This window comes from Lagenorhynchus albirostris, unplaced genomic scaffold (genome assembly GCF_949774975.1).
Source record: "Lagenorhynchus albirostris unplaced genomic scaffold, mLagAlb1.1 scaffold_275, whole genome shotgun sequence".
Classification (NCBI taxonomy): domain Eukaryota; kingdom Metazoa; phylum Chordata; class Mammalia; order Artiodactyla; family Delphinidae; genus Lagenorhynchus; species Lagenorhynchus albirostris.
Genome location: NW_026783373.1, coordinates 100,765 through 116,418, shown reverse-complemented (window position 1 = coordinate 116,418; position 15,654 = coordinate 100,765). Strand labels below are relative to the sequence as shown.

Below are 15,654 nucleotides of genomic sequence, written 5' to 3'. Positions count from 1 at the left end.
TTAGAACAAAAGACTTTCTTATCACCCAGGAAAGCTAAGGGACTTAGGAGCTCTGTGTCAGGAACCAGGGTCGAAGACCAAATATTAGAACAAAAGATGCTCACAAGTGCTCTTATCACTTAGGAAATTACAGGGGTTTTAGGAGCTCTGTGCCAGGAACCAGAGACAGAAATATATATTCTATTATTTCACAAGGACCAAGTTGCCCTTTTGTCGAAGCCTCTTCAACTTTACCAGAAAGTTTCATTACTTGCATATGACCGGGTCACGGGATCTTTTTAAGTTGGGCAAGGGTCATGATCACCTTCTAGACTGGCCACTCTCATGAAATCCTCTCAGCAGCTGCACAGATCTGCTCATCTCACTCTCTTCCTGGACTCCTGGTTGCTTGAACTGTGGGTTTACCCTCGGCATCTCAGCTCCTTTCCTGCTTTTTAACTTTGTTGGGGTTTTGGTTTATATAATTCATTTCTGTTTTTATTACATTTGTGACACAAACCATTCTGGGTTTAATTATTTGGAGCAAAGAAAACTAATTCAGTTTTGTATTTCAGTTTTAAAAAGCTATTCTTTCATATTGTTGACATATACCGTGGGCAGTAAATATCATTGGTTCTTTGTTTCTGTATTTTGCTTTCATTTTAATTAACTTTACGACATAAGCTTCTTTACCTGTGTGTGTTTAATTATTTGGAGTAAAGAAAACTAATTTGGTTTTGCATTCTAGTAGCTAAAGAGCTTTTCCTTTACACTTTGCTGGGCTTCTTCCTTTCCCTTCCCCTTCTCCACTCTATTATTAATGTTTAGAGCAAAGAGAAGGGTCGTGGACTTAAATTGTGTTCTGGTGATGGAACAAGGAGGCAATGCGATTGCTGAGAAACCACAACATTTCTGCCTAACCGCAATTCCAACTGAATCTTCAAGAGCCATCGGTAACTACTCAAGGCCAGAACGACCCATGCGTTTCCATGGAGGCCTTTGGGTGGTTTCTAGCCGTTCTCTGGCATGATCCTGGCAGTAAATAGTACGTAAGCTACTCCACCTCTCCCCCTACCTGCTCCTCTTTTCCCTTTTTCTTAACTTGTCCTTAAGATCTATCATGATTCCTGGACTTCAGAGGTGATGGTGCTGTGGCGTGGATAGACTCAGGCCAGGACCCTGCTGACTGGACGAACCTGTTGCTTTTGACTCAGTGTCTCTTTAACAAGTAAAAAACAAACCAATATTCATTTACACTGCATGATCCCACAACATGAACCCTTCTTGGAATGCAGGGTAAGTAAGGGGAGGGCAGCAGCCTGAGGAAGCCTTTTGGGCAGGGGAGAGGGGTAGGATGGGGTGGGGGAACCTGCAAGGAGAGGCCATAGGCAGGGGGGCATCAGATAGCTGGCAAACAATTCAGATTTCTGGAACATGTAAGGACCAACCCAGGATTCTTACAAATAGCTGGAGAAGAGGTGGTATGTATGTGTCTATATATAAAATAAGGGAGTATTATTCAGCCACAAGAAAGAAGGAAATCCTCTATTTGCCCGACAACACGGATGGACCTGGACGGCATTATGCTAAGTGAGATAAGTCAGACTGAGAAAGATAAATACTGTGTTATAGCACATATATGTAGAATCTAAAAAAGCTGAATTCATAGAAGCAGAAAGTAGAATGGTCATTACTAGGGGTTGGGGCAATTGAGGAGATGCTGGTCAAAGGGTACAGACTTGCAGTTAGAAGATGAATAAGTTCTGGAAATCTAATGCACATCACTGTGGTCACAGTCCATAATACTGTATTATATATCAATACTTTAAAGTTGCTAAGAGACTAGATCTTAAAAGTTCTCACCACGAAACGTGATAGTTCTGTGACATGACAGAAGTGTTAGCTAACAGTAGGGTGGTATTCATACTGCAATATATAAAGGCACCAAATCAACACACTGTACACCTTAAATTTACACAACGTTGTATGTCACATGTCAATTTTTTTAAAGTTCAAAAGTAAAATAAACTAGCATGATTTATCAAAAAGAAAAAGCAACAGTCATGATAATGGTATAGGATGTTGCCAGAAACAATTCCGTGAGCAGCAGAGACGAGGTGAGTTTAATACTGGGCTATCCAATCACACCACACACACGCTAACGAATCTACCGCAGAGGTCAGTTAGCTGACAAGGGAAAAAACTAAGCACTTAACTGTTTCCTGATAAGAATATTCTTTTTTTTGTATTTATTGCCTTGAATTAATTACACTGACATTTGAATTTACTAGGAAAACACTACATCTGTGGCTCTTTGCCATAAGAATCATGGATGTTATGCATAAGTTGTCTCCATAGTGGGGAAAGAGCTGGTTTTAAAAAAAGAAAAAGAAACAAGGACCCACTGTATAGCACAGGGAACTATACTCAATATTTTGTAATAACCTATAAGGGAAAAGAATCTGAAAAAGTATATATATATATATGTATGTGTATGTATATATATATAACTGAATAACTGTGCTGTACACCTGAAAACTAGCATGACATTGTAAATCAACCATACTTCAATAAAAATTTAAAAAAATAAATAAAGAACAAGAAATAGTTGGTAAGGTGAACTCGGAAGACTTCCTGTCTTCGAGGAGGAGTGGCGTCTCAGAGCTGCTGTAACGTGGGCATTAATATAAACACGTCCTCACATGCTGGGAAGCCTGAGATAAGGCAATTACTTCTGAAAATGGAAGTGACTAGTGGTGGCTGCTATATCATTTGGAACGGCTCTTGTGGCCTCCTCCCCACGACACACCCAAGCCCAGTTAGCAAACAGGCCATTCAATTTGGGGGTATCACTGCTCTTGCTGGTTTTCAGTAGGGTAGTAACATCTCAAAGATAAAGCAAGTCTCATCACCCCCATAGGGCTGTGGTAGATAGACCAAGAGGGTGTGGAGCGGCACTTGCTATGACTCCCGTCTCTCCACCTCTGCCACAGCCGACCCTTCAGTCCCTGGATGCCCCCTTCAGGCCTGCTGGCTCAGGCAGGCCAGCACTAACCATCCCACCTCCAACCCTCTGTACCACCCCTTCCATACCACACACAGTCCACACTCCAACATTTACCTCAACAACCAGCAGGTCATCATTTGAAATGGGCTCAAGCTTTTTATCTGGGGGTGTCTTTTCAAGTAAAGTGCTTAATTCAACCAAGATTCTGCCTCGGTAGGCTACTCCTTCCCCCTGAAAGGCAACAGCACAGGATTATTCTTCTAGGCACAAACAACAGTGAAAAGATCTGTCCCTCTATTTGGGCTCATCCAGCTACAACTTTAAGTTTCTCCTTCCCAAAATGAATCAGTCAGCAACTCTCTCAGCTGGTCTTTGGTATCTGAAAGAAGAGCCAATGACTTCAGGAAGGATCCCAAAGAGAGCCGGGGCCGAAATGGACCTTAGTCACGGCTGGTGTCAGGGCCTTTCGAGTCATGCTCGGATCCAGAAAGGGTTCCCAGATGCTGGGGTGGGAGTGGAAGGGGCTCGAAGTCTCCCTCACCCAACTTCAGCTCTGCATTTATCTGCATTAACTTTGCTCCTTTCCTCAGAAAAGGGAAGCTGCCATGTTGGCAACCAGGGCAAGTCTCGAGTAGCCAGGAAATAAAAGAGGAAGATGTTCTGGGTGCGGCTGAGTGTGAGTATTAATTGTGGCTACTCCTCCCAATATACCAAGCAGTGTTGGCAACAGAACACTCTGGAGAGGAAGTGAAAGCTTCCACCTCCACCCCCACCCCCATCCCCAGGGCTTTCTCTCTACCCTCACTCTTTTCGTGGGCTTTGGGAGCTAACTAACTGACAGTACTTGGGCTTCTAATGTGGTGGAACGACCACTTCCCATCTCTGGGCCTCCATGTCCTTGTCTATAAAATGAAGAGGTTGGATCGGATCAGGGATAGCAATGTCAAGCATGTCACCTCCAGTCTTTTGGCAAATTCCTAGAACATGGCATTGAATGGAATTCTGAGGTAGCACACTTGCTTTTTGGAAAGAGCCAACATTGATTACTGACATCTGCCTTAAGTCTAGGATGGGGGAATGGCCATGCTATGCATTTGCAATTGCCACATTAGATGATCTCCAGGATCCTTTCCTATTCTTGCATTCTAGGACTTGAGGGGCATGAGACTTCCATCCTTCAACACTTGATCAGTCATCTGGTGGGTCTCTGGGGGTGGGGGGGTGTCCCCTAAATGAGACTTGATTAATAACCATTAGAAGAAGGAATCGCATTAATCGGTGCTCATTAATAACAAACCTTAATTGAAGAACTAACCTTTCCAGTATTTAGCTCATCATAGGGATCTGGGAATCCCGTGTACTCTCTGGGGCTTCCATAAAGGTTCAGATAACAAGGTCCAAACGTTGGAACAAAGCCCACCTCTGTTTCTCCTGTATTTGCTGAGAGATAACATCATCATTAGTATTTTAGGCTTTTAACACTCAATCGGTTGAAATAAATATTAGTTATTAGTTAGTTGGGTGAGACTGTTTTCCTCCATTTTGTGAGTTAGTTGTATTAGTGCAAATTGTAAACACTTGTGAGAACTGCCGTATTTCCCTTATCTTATTGCTATAAAACATTAAATAAAAAACATTTTCGGGGGGAGTTCAGGTAAGCTTATGTTATTCTTACAAAAAGATGATGCTATTCAAATGAAAGAATAAGAAGTTGATCTTCACATTTTTTGCAAGTTTATAACTGGCACTGTAGTAAACATGTCATTGGCAACTGGGGTAACGATTATAATTGTTTTGGGAAGTCATTTAAATGATGTATATCAGATTAATTTTATTTGTTCTCCAAAAACATATTTAGTCTCAAGTAGTTAGTATAAATCTGGCAGATGATTTTTAAAATACAAGACATTAAAAATTTTTACATATAACAATGAACTGTCTGCCTACGGTTATGACCGTATGATATTCATAAGCAATGTGAAGTCTCCATTCATGACATTCTATCTCTGATGAGGGTCCAATATGCTCCGTATTTCTGCTACCTGGTCTTAGCAAGAGCTACTCCCCAAGGAGGGGCACTGCAGGCAATGTAAGCAAATAGCGTTGTCAAAGGGAGACTGCAGGTGAAGATGGGGATGTATAATAGGAGCTGCCACCAGCCATCTGAGTGGCTCCCATATGGAGGAGGGATGGACTTGCTTCCAAAAGCAGGGGAAGGACCGCTGTTGGGAGCTACAAGGAAGCCAGCTTTGGTTCACTCAAAGTAAGGAAGATCTTTCTATGAATTAGTGGTGTCAAACAATGGGACAGACTACACTGGGGACAGAGGAAATGTTAAGGCCAAGACTTCAGCCTATCTTTCAGGATATGGTCAAAACGATTCCTTTATGGATGAGAAGTTGACCAGATGACGTCTATGGCCCTTTTCCAGCTCTGTGCTTAAAACTAAGGCAGAAAGATAAACGTGAAGTAGCAGGTGAGCAGAATGCCGATTAATAAACAGTTGAGCAAACTATATACACATGTAGTTTGCAATCTTTTCCACCTTTCTGAGGCTCCTTTGCATTTTGAACTTCTATTAAGTTATCATTTTATATTTTAATTTTTGACCCTTAAATAGCTGCTCATCTCTGTGACTACACTATAAATTCCTTTGGTAGGTGGGGTAAGATTCAAGCATGTTTTATTCTGACTCCCTAAGCACCCAGTCCTTGTTCTGTCTTGGAGTACTACAACATAAATATTTTTTGATTGGTTAAACAAATGAATGACGGAGTGAAGTGTGAGCAAATCTGCCAAGTTTGTTACAAACCTAAAGACTACTTAATATTCACATAAAGTCTGATTATAAGATAATGAGATTGATTTTTAAAAACAAATAAGAATGAGTCATTGTGCCAATAACATAAAGGCACATGATAAAACCTTAATTTTGCAGTTTGCAAACTTTCTTACATGATCTCTTTTCCCTCTCACTACAACCTTGGGTGGTTAGCATGGCAGGGATTATCATGTTTATTTGAAAGAAAACAAATGTCTCTAAATCACAAAGTCTTCATCTATTAGGGTAACAACATCTGCCCTGACAGGGTTGTAAGGTCAAGTGTGAGAGCACTGAGCAAACTTGCAAAGAATGGTGAGTGCTGTGCAAACCCAAGGACATGTTATGATCCTGAATAGTTGGAAGATGAAGACCATAAACAACAATAACAAAAAAGTGTTATTCAATTATTTACAATGAAGCCAGGATGGTATGCATCTAGGTGAAAACACAGGCATGTAGCAAAGCCTGGTTAGCACATTTGTTTAAACTTAGCTTTGCAGGACAACCATACAATACTAATACAAAAATTGTTACTGTAGCAAAACTACTTTTAAGACAGCAAAACGTAAAAAAAAAAAAAAAAAAAGCTAAACGCTAAAGGCAATCAATTGATAAGTTCTTAATAAGATAGTAGTAAACAGAAAGATCTAGAAGATAGCAAAATTACAAAGCATAAACCTGTATATGATGCAGCCCCAGATCCCGAAGATGAGAAATCTACGTAGTAAAAATATGGTTGGTTAAACAAGAGAAACACGGACTTTATAAAAGAGACAGTGAAAAAGTTAATCAAATCCAATGCTAGGTAAGTGGTTTAGCAACACCAGAAAAATCCCAAATCCAGACTCAAATCACATCACCCTTTTGTAATGTACACAAATGTCACTGGTTAAAAACAAAATGGCTCAAGACTTCTGTGGCACCTGGCAGCACCATCACGCATGAAATAACCCAATCTCGTCAGCCCGAAGGCAGTGAAGCATCAGAGAAGTAGCTTCCCACCATCAAAGGACGCCTGGGGAAGGTACCAACATTTCATGATTTTAATAAAACACTTACTTGTCCTGTGTCTAATTTAGTTGGGACTAAGACCAGATAATCCAAGTTAATTTAGCCTAAGGCTGTGTGAGCAAAGGTTTATAGTTTAAGGTACATTCTCTGTTTCTTCCAGGGTGGGATGGTTGGAGGCCGCTCATTGTTATTTTGAGACCCCGTTACGGACTGTCCGCAGGGCCTGCATGAGAGAAGGCATCAGAGACAGGGGCTGACACTCTTCGTAACTATTCATCTTCACTTGTGCTGGATGTTAACCACCATGTCACTAAGAAAAATGCTTATTCCACTATTTCTTGAATAATTATTTTTAGGTAATTATTTAATGACTTTCTGCTAAATTAAATGAATTTAAGTAATTTTTACCCTCCCTCCCATATAGTTATAGCATGATTTTAATTACTCTATTGGTTGCCTTTAACCAATAAATTTAATCTAGTCTTTAACCAATTTTTTATCTAACCAATGATTTAATCTAACCTTCATATCTGCATCCCTCACTTGATAAAAAGAGGCTAATAGCATGCCTACCCTTCCCTACCTCTCCCCTTCCTTTTTCCACTTCTAAGCTCTATCTTCTGTACTTTTACATCGTAAGAGGTGATGACATTCACGTTCTGTTTAGAGCCTTGACTACAGGTTTAACAAAAAAAATTTTTTAACAATTAATAGTGTTCACATTATAACAACACATTATATTAAGTATTGTTCTCTGCAGAGAAAAGGAGAGTTGTAATTCCATTCCTTTGTACAGGTCCAGCAGCATGGTCCCCTATGCCACTTAGCAGAGAATGTTTAGATGGAATCTCTTTCTCACCTTCTATCATTTGCTTAAAATAATGCTACACCTGACTTTATATTTGGACTATTACCTTCTTGGTTCAGCTCTTTATTTTTCTTGGAATTTCTAATGCCTTTTGTTTTTCCTTCTTCCTGAGAGAGGAAATCTATATCTTCTTCATCAAATCTCTATGATGTTTCAGGTTCTTGGTCATACTACCTATTGCTTGGCTTATAGTATGTTTTTAAAAACATATAAAGTCCTCTCTTAAACAAGATAAGGATGAGAGGACCCTTAGGTTTCCTAAAACAAAATTCTGTCTCAAATTCTCTCACTTTACTCAATGTATTTAATCTACTGGTATTTACAAGAATTTTATTTTGGTAACAGACAATAAGCTGCTCGTATTATTAATGTGTTAACACTAAATTTTTTCTTACCGTCTTAATTTATCTCCTTCATTCCCTATTACAATTTCAGACCATAATGCCAAGTATAGGCAATTAGTTCTCAGTATGAAAAACAACAAAAGGTATATTGGTTATCAATGCTTGTTAGCATAAAATGAACAAAAACAAAATGCACATTATCCGGAGTGGACAGTACATGGTTCAGTGCCATTTGACCTTGTTCCTGCCAAGGAAGTCAGTAAAGAAGGGAACATTATTTTATATTTGGGTGGACTGGTGTCAATGCCACTCTTAAAAACAAAAGGTACCCTCCGTATTGATGCTCAAAAATTTGTAAAACAGGTACTGGGAAAGAGTTTTTGGATTGAAGCATGAAAGCAAAAATTTTTTTAACTCAGATAATTGAGAGTTACCTCAATTATTAATTACTAATCAATTGTTTTGCTGGCCACCATCAAAACATCACTGAAATGGTTCACTAGGCTCATCACATTTGGCTTCTCAGAAACCAAGTCCATTGCCAGGTGGCTACCCCAGTTCATTCCTTCTCCAGAAGTTCTCCGCCCTGTCTTGTTCCTGCTCTGCTGTGTGACTCACCTTCCACTTCCCCACCAGAGGCAGCAATTTTAGAGAGGTGCAGATATGTTGTCCCAATGACATCATTTTTCGTAATACGGTCCCTGTGTATAAAAGAACAGGTTAAGACCTCCACCTATGAAGACGTATCTTCGTTTCAACAATAATAAGAGAGAGCTGGAAAAGACGCTAGACCTCAGAAATCTTCCTGTCCAGTGGGCCTCAAGCTTTACCGTACTTTAAAACCACTTGGAAACCACCACCACTCCCCACCCCTGCATCCCATACCACCTCTCATCTCCTTGTCTCAAATTCTCTCACTTTACTCAATAAAGTGAGGCTTTATTGAGTCTTACTTTTGAGACCATTCTGATGCAAATGGTCCCCCAAGCACCCTCTGAGAAAGATTGATCTAGTCGGACAACTCATTTCAGTTATGGAAACTGGGATTTTTACAGAGGTCAAGGGATTTGCCTATGGCCACACTCAGTACCATCGTCATAAAGTGAATGGATCAGTTGCAGGCACATAACATGATGAGGGTAATAAAAATCTCATTACAGGGGCTTCCCTGGTGGCGCAGTGGTTGGGGGTCCGCCTGCCGATGCAGGGGACACGGGTTTGTGCCCCGGTCTGGGAGGATCCCACGTGCCGCGGAGCGGCTGGGCCCGTAAGCGATGGCCGCTGGGCCTGCGCGTCCGGAGCCTGTGCTCCGCAGCGGGAGAGGCCGCAACAGTGAGAGGCCCGCGAACCAACCCCCCCCTCAAAAAAAAATCTCATTACATAGAATAAGTGCATGTATCTTATTTTATCATGTTCATACTGGCTACTATGACGGTTTAACAACGACAGTGGGCTATTTCTAAGGGTGCTTCATAGGGAAAAAAATTCCCTTTCAATTCAAACATTTCTTGAACATCTACTGTATGATAGATGCTATTTTTCTGACTTCATTTGCTTGCCTATAACCTAAATCTTATCTATATGGTTGGGATAAGTTTGCCCACTACAAGTACCTACAACTGTGTATATTTCTGTGAGTATCTTAGAGAGCCTGTGAGCCTAACATGAAATGGTCTATAGCTGGGCACACAGTACATGTAACACACAAGGTTTATATTGATAACATCCTCTGTTTAATTCCTTCTCTTCTTTATTCCATCTAGTGTCACACCCACTCTAAAGTTTAGGACCCCATGCGGGGGAAGAAAGTTGCATTCAGTATTTTGAGGTAAAGCTTATACTATATTATTATGTATATTATAGTAATACTATATGTTATATAAAATATTATACATTATATAGTATAATATTAGGTTATAGAAAGTGACTAATTAAACACAGTATACAGGAGAAAAAATTATTTTTAGGTATTAAGCCACATGCGTGGGCCTTGCATCCTGTCTGTCCGTCCAGAAGAGTCTGGACTACATTTAAAGAATCCTTAGCTTTCCCTCAGTTGTGTAAATACCCTACAGGGTATGTAACCAAAGATCTGGATCCAAGGATTCCCCCAGATAAACAGGGTCTCTCTGCACACCCTAGGCTACTATTGCTTTGGAGAGGGCAGACTAGGTCAGGGAAAAACCCCACCATTTGTTGTGACCACGGGCAACTCTGGGATGGCTCCGCTGGCAATCAGCCCACTGCAGAGTCTGTAGGCCAGAGTGGTTACCTGATCTATGTAGAGTCCAAGCCCACACTCCTGACAGTTCCTGAGGCCCCTGGAGCACCTTCAGAGTGTCGACTAGGGGTCCCAAGTAACTTAAAATGAGCTCACGCTCATCGGAAGGGGCATTTTGGCCTCAGGCCTCTTCACAACCCTCAACGAACTGTGATGTAGTTACTGAATAAAGAAAGCCTTCTCCCCTCTTCCCAAAGTGCCTTGTTGCCATAGTGCCAAGAGGGTACGAACATGAAAGTCAAATACATTTAGCCAAAGGAAAAACTAGGGCCAGACAGGATAGGGACCCAACTGGGTCTCTAACTATCTGTGTGACTGTGGGTAAGTCACCTGACTTCTCTGAGCCTCAGAGTCTTTGTCTGTAAAATGAATTAATCATAGTCTCTATTCCATAGGGTTACTCTAAAGACTAAATGGAATAATGTAGGGAAGGCAAGAGGCACAGCACCTGGCACTTAGCAGTGCTCAAAACACAGCAGCTAACATCATAATAAACATTGATGATGATGATGATGATGGTGGTGGTGATGGTGGTGGTGGTGGTGGTGGTGGTGGTGATAATGATGCCAGTGCCAATGATGATGCTATTTACCATTTCTACTCTCAGGGAGCTAAGGGCTGTCGATTGAATGCCTCATCCAACTAGAACATACCCACGAATGGCCTCATTATGGCCAATAATTGCTAGGATGCTGGTCTAGTACAAAGTCCATCAAAAAATTTCAACGAATTTTCTTTGCACTCAAACAGGGAGCTCTGTCTACTTTCCTTTCTAACAATAACGAAGAATAGCTCTCAGAATGTTTTGGTGATTCTTCCCAAGAAATAGTTTACTCCATTTCTGAAGTCTATTTTGGACAGCCTAATGGTATGTAAAGCCTTCATTTCTTATCTCGATTTCTTGTCTTATATTCAGATCATTTTTCCTTCCTTTTGTTTATGAGCAGTTGAACCAAGATATCCAAAGCTTTTCTGTAACAGCCACTATTATTATTTTTAAAGAAAACACCCAATTCCAGGAGCAGTGTACCCTTTCCCTCTGAAAGAAAAAGCAAATGTCCCTAAAAATAAGTTAGACCATCTGAAGTAATATTTCTCAATATCCAAATATTTAATTCTTTAATTTTGAATTAGACACAAGTCCTTTTTAACTCACCAGTCATATATTGTTAGTTTTATTTTTTCACACACTGAAGGAAACTGTTAAAGAGAAACAGAAAAAAAAAAAGTAGTTATTTCTCAACTTATTCAGTAACAATTAAAGTATTCTTACTTTTTTCTAAAAGAAAAGAAAGTCAAACCTTGATCTGAAGATTGACGACTTGATTCCACTCAGGGTTTGCATTTTTCTCAATTATATTTGTGCAAACCTGTAAAAGTATCAAAACAAAACAGTAGGTATTCAAGTTTCTAATTTCGAAAAGTTTACAATATATGCATACTGGATTATGACTCTAGCAGTTTACTTATAAGTTATAGACTTGGTATCCTCGTTAAAGTTTATTTTTCTTGATAAAAATTTGGTAAATTATGACACGGGTTTAACATTGATCTTTGCTTCTTCTATGCACAAAAAGCTAGTTTTCAATCGCCAGATTACTAACATTGGATTCGTGTAATGATGCAAGAGTTAACATTTAGTGAGCACTCGTTACATGCTGTCTAATAAGCATCTCTACACTAACACGTCCAAACAGATCTTTTGATCCTGCCCACCAGCCCTTCTCCCTGCTCCCCAAACTGGCTGCTCTTTCCACTGCTGTTCACAAGGGTGTTCAGTCTTGAACCAGAGTCAGCCACAACCCCTCTCTTCCCTTCACGTGCCTCATCCAATCCATTAGTAAATGCTGACACGCCTATTGTCATCCCATCTTCCCCGGATGCCTGCGGCTGGTCCCCATCTGGGTCCGCACTTCCTCTCCTGCCTCCTCACTTTCACGTCACTCCTCTGTAGCATCTTCCATCAGCTCTCCAGGTATACTTGCAGTCCTGATTCATATTCTGCCTGCCCCCCTCACCCCACCTCTTTGAGCTCATCTCAGTTTCGTCCCTTGCTCGCTCCACTCCAGTCATGTTGGCATTCTTTTGCTGCAAATGTGTATCCTCCTTGGGGCCTTTACATCTGCTCTTCCTTCTGCCTGGAAGCCCCCCCCCCATATGTCTGCATTATCTAGGCCTCTGCTCAAATGTCACTTCCTCCAAGGTGTCCCACTTGATAACCTAGCTGGATGCGCCTCCAACACCCCACCCATCACTTCTTGTCCGCTGCTTTATTTTCTGCGGAGTACTTAGCACTAACTGAAATTACGCAACTTCTCATTTGCTTGTTTATTGTTGTCCCTTCTGTTACAAAGTAAGCTCCAGGAGTGCTAAGACTGTCTCGCTCAACTGTCTCGCTCACTTCTTTCTCCCCAGCTCGTGGGACAGCATCTGATGCTTAGTAGGCTTACACTGTTTAATTCCCGAATTAATTAACTCAACAATCCTATGAGATTATCATCATCCTCACATATAGCTCAGGAAACTGAGACTCAGAGGTTAAGGAATTTGCCTTCACTCCCTATGGACAGGGGTCAAGGCTGAATTTAAATCTGGCCTCATTTAGCTCCAGAACTGAGAACTTTTCTGCCATCTCCCACTGACTCTCCTAGGACATAAGCCAGTCTGTGTGTGTAGTTTGCCAAATCTCACTTGCACATGGCTCAAATTAGAAGATGCTACTTCCTCATGCCTAGAACTATCCATGGTACATCATTATTCTAAATACTATGGAATCCCACTCTCCAATCTTAAACCATCTCTGTAGGTAAAAGTGTAGTTACAGGTGTTCCTACACCGAGAGTCCCCCAGTTTTTTCAGAAGACTAGGATGGGGTTCCCCTGCCTGTCTAGTTTCTGCAGCTCAGTGGAACATGGGTGGTGAGAAACATGACAGGAGTGGGCAACTGGGTACTGGGGGCTGTCCTCTACCACATTTACCAGGGATCATTATTGCTGGCTAGGGACTTTGCCTAGTGGTAAGATAATGCTTAGACCTGGGAAATCACTTCCACTATTCTAACCTTACAAGACTGAATACTTTGAGTCCTGTATACTTTCCACTCCAAAATAAACCTCTGGAGAAGTCTGGCATGTTCAGACTCAGATAATCTGTGTTTCTGCACAGTGCCCAGCTCATCAGGGGGCTAATTTAACAAAGAATAAGCAAGAAATCACTCCAAGGAAAGCACGGCATTTTAAAAATGTGTTTCTAGAGGCATCTGTATTTAGATCACATACAAACCTTTTTTCCAGCAAAAGAAACTTCTACAAAAGGATCCACTAGGTTTTTCTTATCTGCACTGCCTCCAAATATTTCCTTTACTGTCTGTGAGAAGGCGTCATCCACTGGAAAGCAACATGTCACACAGCAGAAATTAAATGTGATTCTCTTAAAAGAACAGAAATCACTCAGCAAAATTAAAAATTTTCTCCTGTACAGAAAAACAGTTGCAACAAGAATCATTCTCAAAAGTAGCAAGTGCCAGTGTCACTGGATTGCAGAAAACCTTTTTGTCTTAGCTGAGAGAAAGGGAAAAATCAACAGAAGCACCTTGAAAAAGAAATCAATAAATTATTATGTTGAGAATCAATCATTTATTGAGGAAAACAGTAGAATAAAGAAAGTCCATCCAAGTGGGATAAGAGGCAATTCAAAAACTCAGGCCTAGTTTCAATTTGGAAAAGGTTCCTTAGGTCAGCATATAGGCCTCATCTGACTTCTTCTGAGAAATTCAAGGAAATTTGGCATAATCATAAATATTATGTTTAATCAACTACAAACAGCAGGCCTCTGTTTTAACAAACTTAAAAGTGAACAGAGTCCAGCTGAATAGGCCCAAGTAGGCCATATAATGTGAGGTTTAATTTAGTCACTTCATTTAAGATATTTCTGAGGGAAAGGTGGTCTAAGGAGGCAGTACAGGGTGTTAAACAAGGTGGGGTGGGTTCCCCAGGAAAGTAGCAAAACCTGAAGCGCTCCATGGCTTGTACAGTGGGTGCTGCCTCCTGGGGACTGGGAGAGGGGTCCTACGTCCCAGGGCCCAGCAGGAAGCAGACAGGCCAGGTTAGGCAGAGAGGATCCTTGGTCCTCAGCAAGGACAAAGGAGTAACCGGACTAGCCTCTGTGAATAGACTCACTCTAAGCAATTCTCTTAAATGCATCCAATCTCTTAATATAACAATGACAGACTTCTAGTTATTGGCACTTAACCACCTTTTGCTCAGCCATTTTTAATAATCAGATAGCAAACACATTTATTTGTTTATAAAATTTCAGTTTCACTTGGGATGAAAGGAGTTGGCAGTGCTGACTGCTGACCTCTGTTTGGTATTCTCTAGAATAAGGGGAAGATGGGGAACGCTGAAAAGGGATGGAGATGAATGGGCCAGAGGCTCCAGAAGGGCCATGGGTCATGACCAACAGGCTGCCCCATGAACCTGTTTGGGTAGCTTTCAGTGGGACCAAAAGGAACGAAAACAACTCCATGAAGGCCTTTTAAAAGAAAGACAGGGACTTCCCTGGTGGCACAGTGGTTAAGAATCCGCCTGCTCAGGTGCTTTGTGACCACTTAGAGGGGTGGGATAGGGAGGGAGACGCAAGAGGGAGGAGATATGGGGATATATGTATATGTATAGCTGATTCACTTTGTTATAAAGCAGAAACTAACACATCATTGTAAGGCAATTATACTCCAATAAAGATGTTAAAAAAAAAAAGAATCCACCTGCTAATGCAGGAGACACAGGTTCGAGCCCTGGTCCAGGAAGATCCCACATGCTGCGGAGCAACTAAGCCCGTGCACCACAACTACTGAGCCTGCGCTCTAGAGCCCGTGAGCCACAACTACTGAGCCCACGCACTGCAACTACGGAGCCCACGCACTGCAACTACGGAGCCCACGCACTGCAACTACGGAGCCCACGCACTGCAACTACGGAGCCCACGCACCTAGAGCCCGTGCTCCGCGACAAGAGAAGCCACCACAATGAGAAGCCTGCGCACCACAACGAAGAGTAGCCCCCGCTCGCCACAACTGGAGAAAGCCCACGCGCAGCAACGAAGACCCAACACAGCCAAAAATATATAAAATTAAAAAAAAAAAAGAACGGAGGCCTACTGTAGTCAGGAATTTATTACCCTAAACTACCGCTAAGAAAGGCAATTAGCATATGCTTCAGTTAATGTCTCCTTCAAAAAAATCTTTAAAAATATAAGAAGAAGAAGAAAGCCATACAGCGGGAACACCGATCACTATTCAAAGTATGATTTTAACACATCTAATCACGCAGATAACTGACA

The 15,654-nt window shown here is 41.3% G+C and overlaps 1 protein-coding gene across 3 annotated transcripts in view; it reads right to left on the bottom strand.

Moving 5' to 3' along the window:
• The window catches only part of LOC132514309 (myoferlin), a 141,574-nt gene that overhangs the window by 63,872 nt on the left and 62,048 nt on the right, over nt 1–15,654 (bottom strand). For 2 of the 3 annotated variants that reach the window (XR_009538736.1, XM_060138919.1), the window contains exons 13-19: nt 13,597–13,700; nt 11,616–11,684; nt 11,471–11,514; nt 8,652–8,734; nt 6,489–6,527; nt 4,302–4,426; nt 3,101–3,217 (exon numbers count right to left, since the gene is read on the bottom strand). Coding sequence is in view for 2 of the 3 variants with exons in the window: in XM_060138919.1 (XP_059994902.1) it covers nt 3,101–3,217; nt 4,302–4,426; nt 6,489–6,527; nt 8,652–8,734; nt 11,471–11,514; nt 11,616–11,684; nt 13,597–13,700 (581 nt within the window). In the remaining variant the exon portion in view is untranslated. The remainder of the gene's footprint in view (nt 1–3,100; nt 3,218–4,301; nt 4,427–6,488; nt 6,528–8,651; nt 8,735–11,470; nt 11,515–11,615; nt 11,685–13,596; nt 13,701–15,654) is intronic. The other variant, XM_060138920.1, reaches the window with a different exon arrangement.